This window comes from Aphis gossypii, unplaced genomic scaffold (assembly GCF_020184175.1).
Source record: "Aphis gossypii isolate Hap1 unplaced genomic scaffold, ASM2018417v2 Contig00692, whole genome shotgun sequence".
NCBI classification, from domain to species: Eukaryota; Metazoa; Arthropoda; class Insecta; order Hemiptera; family Aphididae; genus Aphis; species Aphis gossypii.
Window position 1 is genome coordinate 42,620 of NW_026083232.1, and position 10,498 is coordinate 53,117.

General features: G+C 25.3%; 1 protein-coding gene across 1 annotated transcript; it reads left to right on the forward strand.

Annotated features, from left to right (window-relative positions):
- Positions 1–8,189: 8,189 nt before the first annotated feature.
- On the forward strand, positions 8,190–10,455 carry LOC126555051 (zinc finger MYM-type protein 1-like; the record flags this gene model as incomplete). Its single annotated transcript, XM_050210019.1, is given in 3 exon segments — positions 8,190–8,409; positions 8,600–8,766; positions 8,769–10,455. Coding segments are annotated over 3 exon segments (2,074 nt in total), but the record flags the coding sequence as incomplete, so codon positions are not given.
- Between the last annotated feature and the right edge of the window lie 43 nt (positions 10,456–10,498).

Consider the following 10,498-nt stretch of genomic DNA (forward strand, 5'->3'; position numbering starts at 1 on the left):
CAAACAATATAATTCTAGGTGGTTTTTATGAGCAAGAAATTAAATTGACTGATTTTCCGAACACATTTCTAATTGAACGTATTATAAAAAAAGTTAAGATAAAATGCTTGTTAAATGGATGGGTTTTGATTCCAGTCATAATTCATGGATATTATCGAAAGATATTATTAAATAATTTTTTTTTTATATATATTTTACCTTTTTATAAAAAATAAAAAAAACAGTATTAAATTAAATTATTTTAGTTATTCATATAAGTTTTCCTTTCACTTTGAACGACACCTACTGATGATAATAATTTAAATTTAGAAATAATATTATCACTAGATAGCGTGGAAAAAACACCTACTGATGATAATAATTTAAATTTAGAAATAATTATTATCACTAGATAGCGTGGAAAAAACACCTACTGATGATAATAATTTATTAGAAATAATTATTATCACTAGATAGCGTGGAAAAAACACCTACTGATGATAATAATTTAAATTTTTTAGAAATACTTAATATCGATTTTCTTAAACATAGTGAATATTAGAATAATTATTTTTTTAATTTATAATGTTCGTATGCTAGTGAATTAATCCCATCGTTTGTTATAAAACGTTTATCATCGTTACCCCTTAGTACAAGCTTATTCATTGTTTTAGAATGAACAACATGTTTATTCGATTGAATAAAATTCATGTTTCTACAAGTTTGTTTATTATCAAGAGAGATATGGTTTATGTACGCATTTAATACTTCTATATAATTTTTAAAATACATATGTTGATTACATATTTTTTTACACCTTTAGCTTTTTTAACCTCATCGTTGTGTTCAGTCTTGTAAGCATATAGTTTCGGTCTTAATGAAACAAATTCTTTTAAAATTTTTCCTCCCATTTCATCTTTAAAATAACCAGGTTGATTTTTATGATTTTCGCTAAAACAATAATGATCTTTTAGATAATTTGATGTATCAAAATACGGAAATAAATCATATCTAATATCATCAAAAAAATTAAATGTTCGAATATTATATATCAAAGAATCTGTATCCGAGTACAATAATCGTATTTTATTATTATATTTATTTTTCATTACATTATAATGAAAATCATACATAAATGTTTTCGAGACATCTAAAATTGCAGACCCTACATAAATTGCTTTATCGAATTTGATAGTTTCCTTATGTTGGTGAATAGCCATAAGATTTTCAGAGTATATAGTTCTATCTTTAAAGTATTTTTCATCATCAATTTATTTGCTTGTTTATCTGATGTAACCAGTTTTAAAGAAACTCTAGTTCGAACATTCTCCATACATTTACCAAAAACGCTATTAATTAATAATTTCCAAAAATCTTTTTCAATCTATTTTTAGCTTCTCTCCTCATTCTCGTACATAGTTCGATATATGAGGCCATCCATTTACTCTGTGAAAATTTGATTGCTCGATGAATTTTTACTAATTTAAGACCATTAGCAATTGCTTGTTTTAAATTTTTATAGTGTAATATATATTTTTTTTTTGATGATAAAGTAGTTAATAATTTTTTAACTTTTGAATTTGGAGGACATTCGTTTAAAGGTAAAAACGGGAAATCATTATGTTTTTCATGTAAATATTCAGGATAATCAATATCAACTTCTAATATATATCCGACTTTTGAATCATCAGGAATTTTAGTAACATCTATGTTCAAGTCATCAACCCATTCGAAATCTTTGAAAGGTAGCTCAGTTAACATCGATTTTCCATATAAATTTACACAATCAAGATATGTAATCCATGAAATTGATTTATTAGGATTATAGTTCAAACCTTTAATGTTTGGTATGTTTGCTTTAGCATATCTTTTAACTGATTGACAGATACCCCCTCTGATTGAGGATTCAAAATATAAAAGCATGTTATAATCAGTCAATTTTTCTAATTTAACCTTAGTATATTTAAGCATACAATCGAAAGCAAATCCTGGAGCAGTCATATAATGAGCAGGATCTAGACTAAGAGTAGATAAACATAAATCTCTAAAATTTTCGAACACATCCGTTAGTATGGTGACATCAGTTTTCAAATAAAGATCACTATACTCACCCAAAGTTTTAATATTAAATACTTTCCAAATTTTTTTAGCATGAGAATAATCATTATTATTAATTTCTTCATCTTTTAAAGAGTTATAAAATGCAGATTTTGAAGGTAATCGAGTTTCGTTTAATTTACTCCAACTATCAATATACTCATAAGGGAAAACCCCTTTTCGTGTGACTAAATCAAATGTTTTATTAGAAAATAATTTTAAAGTTTCTTTAAACCTTGATTTATCTTCAAGTAAATTTTTTGCAAGCTCGCTTAATGAGGAGGCCATAAAACGGAATGTATCAACGAATTTTTTACTAAATCTCGGAGCAACCTCTTTACTAAAAGATATATATTTTTCTACAGAATTTGGAATAACATGTATATTCTTATCATCAAAACCAAGTTCTCGAATTATAAAGTGACTATCGTAAGATAAGTTATGAAAAAAAATGGAACAAATGATGGGTTGGTTATTTCAAAATTACATTTAAAACAAATACATTGTCTATATTTACCAGTAATATGACAGTGATCTCTAACTTTAAATAATTCATTTTCTTCAAAGATAATAAACATATTTTACAAACCTTTGCTATTTGAAATTCTTTTTCCTCCTTTTCAGTCAACGTAATCATTGGTACATTAATTTGATAAATATCATTTATTTTTTTTGAAATATCAATCATATTTTCCATAAAATTTTTGCCGCATCAATACCTCTATAAATTATTATGTTTGTTGGAATTTTAAACTGTTGCATTAACTTTTCTGTGATAATATTATAGTCAACTTTTACATAAAATGCATAACTCATAATTTCATGTAAATGTGTGATATAAGTTTTACTAGTTTTAGTGAATTCATTTGTCTGTTTAGGTTTTAAAATACATTCAAAGTCAGCATAAATAACAAATGGTATTCTAGAAGTTTTTTTATAACTTTTAAAAAATATGAATTTATTTTCTTTTCCTTCTTCAAACATTATCGGTCTTCCTAATTTATTCTTACTACACATTTTTTTATGTTCAGTTAATCCTGTTTCACCCCAAAGTTTACTTTTACATGGTTTATTTCCAAAAGTTGTAAAACACCTCTTACAAATAATTAATTTAGAACAATTTTAGTTTTCTGACTTCTAATAAATCTTGAAAAATCTTTAATATAACAATAATGTGATGTTTTATGATTATTGACAAAAATAAATCAAAATGATTTTTTCTTCTTTATTATTTATAAATAGAGGGAAAATAGTACCTTTATTATTTAAACTATAAACATTAACTGAAACATTATTTAAACGTTCAAATTTTTTAATTTGATTTATTGGTGTTGGGAAATCAATACATTTAAAATCTAACCCACTCTTTTTTTCAAGAAAATCAAAATATTTTTGGTTAAATCGTGATTTATTAGAACGCTTATCATATTTGGTTAGTATAGAATATTTAAAACAGTATTTATCTTTATTTTTAACGTTTATAATAGCCTTTTTTCTCGTATAAATTTAGGTAAATCTAAATATGCACCTCCTTTTAATGGATTTACTAAATTGATTCTCAACTGTAACCCATCTATTGAAACAAGTGTCCATCCTGAACCTTTAGCAATAAATTCAGATTCTTCAGCTAATATTTTATCAAACTTTATGTTTAACAAACTAGCGAAATCGGATGAATTACATGCTAAAACATTCGAAGTTTTAAAAGCCACATCTTGTTTATCATGTGTTATAGGACGTGTGTAAGTAGCGTCAACGTGTAAATTAAATTTGATCGACGTTTTAATACACGATTGTTTAACTTTAAAATTAACCCATGTAAATATAGTTAAAAAATAATTGTAATCTATATAATTTTCACAGTTCTTAATTATGAAAGTTTTTGAACCTTTTCTAAATCTTTCTATTTCAATAAGTCCACTTCCAATCGTGTTCATACGCTGTTTTTTTGTTATTATATTTCTGTTCATAATGAGACTGAAATAATAAAAAACACATTAAATTTATATATATATATAAATGTATGTTTTTTTTTGTTTTACATTTTTAAAAAAAATAATAATAATAAAATTCTTAAATAAACAATGAGTACTTAGTTTTTAAAAAAAAAAATCATTTTAGATTCAAACAAAAAGATTCTGTTAATAAATTTAGATCATCCAATAATGTACAATAATCGCTATGCAGATGATAAGCTAACGTCTGTTTTCGAAATCTAACATAACCATACAAATCATAATATTTATTAACAAGTAATATTTCATTTCTCAAATTTATTATATTCTCTTTTAAGATTTTTATTTTTTTATATCTTGTAAAAGTGTTTTAGCTAAGTATTTTTCATATCTTAATATTTTAATTTTTCTTTGATTAAAATTATAGTTTTTCTTTGTTCATGTTTACTTTGTACTTCCTTCTCATCATTATCATCGATTTCTTCATCCAATCGATGAATTTCAATTAAGATATGGTTAAGTAAATCCATTTTCTAAAAAAAAACATTTTTTTTTTTTATGTTTTGGAAAAGCTATTATGAACAAAGTAATACTTCTATATAAGTAGGTGTATAAAAAAGAAAAAATGGAAAATAGATTAAAGAAATAATATAAATCAGGTTAAAAAAAAATAGATTTATTAAACAAATTATTTATTTATTAAATCTTCTAGTTGATTATTTAAAATTGTGGAACGATAACGTATACGTCTATTACATTTTTCACCAATATAATAAGAAAAATTAAACTCATCTAAAACGTTTCTTTTTCATTTCTTAACCTATCTATTTCAACTAGATCTATTATTTTTTTTTATATAAATTATTAATTTTTTATTAAAGCTCTTATATCATTTTTTTTCTTTCTTCATCTTGATCAACACTTTTTTGGTTTTCTAAAACTTTCAAATGTAATTCTTCAATCAAAGATCGGAGGTAAACGATTTGAGGAGATTCCATTTTATAATTCTGAAATTATAGGTAAATATTTATTCGTTTATTTTTTTATTTTAAATATAAAAAAGGTAATGTAAAAACTATATCTCATTTACACCACATCTAAAAAAAATAATTTGTACCACTTTTCAAGTTTATAATTCACACCAAATAAAATTTAAAAAAGGGGCATTATCTAATCTGTACTTACTAAAATTATAATTTGTAACATTGTTCACATTATTAAAATTATAATTATAATAAAATGTATATATATATATATATAAGTTTTTGTTAGCAATAATTCATAAAATATATAAAATCAATCATACTTTAATTATAAATAAATGTAAACAAACTCTATATATATTATTAAATAAGTAAATTTTGTTTAGGAATAATTCATAAAATATATAAAATCAATCATACTTTAATTATAAATAAGTAAACAAACTCTATATATATATATATTAAATAAGTAAATTCTTGTTAAGTATATTATACTATTTTTTTTTAAAAAAAATAAAACATAATTTATAATTATTTATATCAACTAAACTCTGAAAGAAAAAGCTAGTAGGTAACTATTTTTTGTTTATATATATATATATATATATACCACAGAATATATTCCGTGTACATACCGTACATTTACTATAACTAAGCTAATTATAACAAAAAATAATAATAACTAAAATTAAGTGTATAAGACGTAACACACAAAATATTGTTTACGATGTATCTGTGTATATGTGGTTTGGAAAAAAAAATGTGAAGATATAAAATTAAACATATTATTATTATTATAAAAATGACATACTTTTAAATGTTGTACTACACACTAATCTTTTTGAACTATTCAAAATGTTTCGTACTATACTCAATTTTAGGGCTGGTACAAATTACATATTTCATTTCGTTTTTTTTTAACGTGGTGTAAAAAAAAAAAAAAAAAAAACTAAAATTTATTTATTATGTAACGCAAATACATGTTATATTTTTGATACAAATGAACCTATTTGTGGTGTAAATTATGTAAAATACCATTATTAAATGGAATATTTTTTATAGTGGAAAATTATAATAGTAAATATTTAATTTAAAGCTAGTTAATAGTAGTAAAGTAATAGTACTTACATTTCTGTTAGCGTGGAGATGCTTGAAAAAAATATACTGGCTTCTAGTTGTAGTGAACCGGTCTTGGTGAAGATGGTTCAGCACGATTTAACGACGAAGTCCACTTTGTCGTATGTGTAAGAAGTTTGAATTTAAAGTTATTTATTCACTGAATATAAAAAAGCAAGCTCGATGAATTGTTAAGTATAGAACAATGTCATCGGTCTATGCGTGAGTGAAGCTTAACTTTGTCTAATTCTTAATACTACCACAACCCATTTTATATTAAACTATTTGGGAGTAGTCCCCCAAAAATATACGTACGTGTCATGGTAAACAGGAAATTCGACTATACGTTTCTATTTCATATTTTACTATAACCAATTATTTAATACATATTTTTTAATCTTTAAAATATATATATATATATATATAAACGATTATTAAACTATGTTCGTAATCCAATTATTTAATATATTATATTATTATTCTAAATCTAACCAACTAATATCAGCTCAGGGCAACAGGAATGAAGTAATGTAATATGTCGGATTTCTACATAGTGTTTTTACTGAACTAGCTGTATGTCTAATTCTTAATACAACCACAACCCATTTTATATTAAACTATTGGGTGTAGCCCCCAAAAATATACGTACGTGTCATGATAAACAGGAAATTCGACTATACGTTTCTATTTCATATTTTACTATAACCAATTATTTAAATACATATTTTTTAATCTTTAAAATATATGTATATATATATATATATATATATATATAAACGATTATTTAAACTATGTTCGTAATCCAATTATTTAATATATTAATATTCATTATTCTAAATCTAACCAACTAATATCAGCTTAGGGCAACAGGAATGAAGTAATGTAATATGCAGGATCAGGGCCGTCGTTAAGGGTAGGCAGAGCTGGCATTTGCCTAGGGCCTCGCGGCCCTCGCGTTTGTAGGGGCCTCGCGAATTTACACTTGACAGCAAAATAATACAGTTTTTTAGTTTGAAGTGATATTATTTTTTTAATTGAATGATTATAAAATGTACATTTGTATTTTGTATAATGAAAAATATAATACTGTTGAGTTTTAATTTATATTGGGTTTTGTAGAATAATTTAAATTTAATGTAGTACAAAACATTATTTTTTTAGTTGATTATTATCTTTGTAGACGTCTTGTAGCCCACACTCTAGATAATAAGAATAATATTATCGCTGTTACGACAATACGTCGCGCTGTACGCACGCGGATATTAATAGCAATAAGCTAATAGTTTTACATATATATTTATTTATATGTGTTTTTTATTCTATAATATAATATTAAATCAATAAAATTGGACGAGTTATTTCTCATTTCTATTTCGTCAGTTGCTGCAAATAGATCTGGATTCATTATGTAAGTACATAATTTATATTATTTGTATAGGTGTATAACCGACGTTTATTACTATAATTAAGCAATGTGTAGTTATTAAATAATTAGTTTTAATAAAATATTTGAGTACCTTTTGTATTGAAGAAAATCATGTTTAATTAACGTTAAATGGATTGCGTTTTTACCAGTATCCTGTATTTTTTTTTTTTATTTTTTTAAATTCTCAACTATTATAAAATTAGTTACTCTGGGTACACTGGCTAAATCGCGAATCGCATTGACTCATGCGGCTAGCGTTTTAACATTTTCACTTAATATATTACATAATAGTATGTACCGATTATTCCTTTTTCTGCGTAACCCGTAAAACGCACTTCTATAGTTTTATGTTTATCTTAATACAATTATTTTAATATTATTGATATATTTAAATGAATTGGTATTTTTAATTTATTGACTACTAGGGGTATCAAAAAATATTTGCCTTGGAATCCGGAAGTCTAAATTCGGCCCTGTATAGTATCCATATTTTAACTTAATACTTAAATAACGTATAACTAAAGATTAATATTTAATTATAATTAAGTGATCCAATTAGGTTAAAAATTGATACTTAGGTACATATTATAATTTACAGAAACACAAGAAATTATTTATTAATAATTGGTAATTATGGCTAGTCGTGATCGTGATAAATTTAGATCACATCCTTCAGGTCATCAAAAGCGGTTGAAAAAAGCAAAAGTTGAAGCATTCATGCAAAAACAACGTGGATGTTTTGAAAAGTTTATCAGTAAAAAAAATAAAGATTTATTGGATGGAGTAGAAACTTGTGGAACTAGTGGAAACTTGGTTAATAAAAATGATGGAATAAAAAACACAAATATGGATTGTGAAGTTAGAGAAGTGACTATATAAATGAAAATATTACTGGGTTAGAAAATGTTAAAAATCTTACACCACCTCTTGATGTTCAAGAAACAATAATATTTTGAACGATAGACGTGTTTATGACTTAAGTGATCCTGGATGTTGGCCTTTAGAAATTACTCATCATATTCGAATAGAAATTTTATCTTTAGGCGTAAAAAGAAATCCACATCAAGAGTTTCCTGTTAATAGTGAAAACCCACCAAGAAAGTTTACTTCTTATCATTTCTATCGAACTATGTCTAACGGTGAACGCGTCGATAGAGAATGGTTAGTATATTCGAATAAAAAGGATTGTGTATACTGCTTTTGCTGCAAACTCTTTTTAAAAAAAATTGTACTAGTGGTTTATCTTTAAACGGTATCAACGATTGGAAAAATATAAGTTATTCTCTTAAAATACATGAACAATCGATTAATCATTGTCAATCACTTAAAGATTGGTTGGAACTTAAAACAAGATTATTGTCATCACAAACAATTGACAAAGAACATTTAGCGATGATAGAAAAAGAAAAGAACCACTGGCGCAATGTACTTAAAAGAATTATATGTACCGTGCAATTTTTATCTAAACACAATGACGCATTTAGAGGTTCATCTGATAAAGTCTGTACAAAAAATAATGGAAAATTCCTCGGACTTATCGAAATGATGGCATCATTCGACGATGTCATGGCAGAACACATTCGAAGAATAAATAATCAAGAAACTCATGATCATTACCTTGGACCAGAAATTCAAAACGAATTGATAGAACAAATGTCGAGTAAAGTACGTGAAAATATAGTTAAAATCATAAAAAGCGCAAAATATTTCTCAATCATGATGGATTGCACCCCGGACGTAAGTCACCAAGAACAACTTTCATTGATTATTCGAATAGTTAATTTAGAATTAGAAAACGAAACTTTAGCACCAAAAATCGAAGAATATTTTTTAGATTTCATAAGCGTTGAATCAACTACTGGTTTACATTTAACAAACTTACTTGTTTCAAAATTACAAGAATACAATATTGACCTTCTGGACTGCCGTGGACAAGGGTATGACAACGGATCAAATATGAAGGGACAATATCAAGGTGTACAGTCCAGAATCAAACAACTTAACTCTAGAGCATTTTTTACTCCGTGTGCTTCACACAATTTAAATCTATTACTAGGAGATATTTCCAAAAGTTCCACAAAGGCAATTAGTTTTTTTGGAACAGTACAAAGAATATATTGTTTGTTTTCTTCTTCAATAAAACGTTGGAGTATTTTAAAAAAACATTGCCAAGAACTTACACTAAAACCCTTGTCTGAAACTCGATGGGAATGTAGAGTAGAAAGCATTAAAGCTATTCGGTATCAAATACCTGGAGTTATAAAAGCATTAGAAGAGGTTTCAGAAGTTACAAATGACCCTAAAACTAAGAGTGAAGCCAATTCTTTAGTTAGTCATGGAATTGGTGACTATGAATTTATTTTAAGCCTAGTTATATGGTATGACATTTTAGTGCAAGTAAATATGGTGAGCAAGTCATTACAATCTATAAATACAAATTTGCAAATATCGACAAGTATGTTGAATAGCTTATTAGATTTTTTAAAAAAATACAGAACAAATTGTCATGGATTTGAAAATGCAAAAATTACAGCTAATGAATTAGCAAAAGATATCGATATTGAACCAGTATTTACTCAAAAAAGATCTAAAAAAGCTAAAAAAATGTTTGATTATGAGAGCAATAATGACTTACATAGAAATAATGGTGAAGATACATTTAAACAAGACTATTTTATTGTTATTCTAGACCAGGCTATTATTTCAATGGAAGAAAGATTTATACAATTTAGGTGGTATGAAGAGAACTTCGGTTTTTTATTTAATATAAATAATTTAAAAGAATTAAATGATGAAGATTTAATGAAACACTGTAAAGATTTACAAAATATTTTGTCTTATGGTGACTCAAAAGATATTGAAGCGGTAGATTTGTATACAGAATTAATTTTATTTCGAAGTATGATTGAAGAAAACATGACAGCGTTACAAGCATTGGAAGT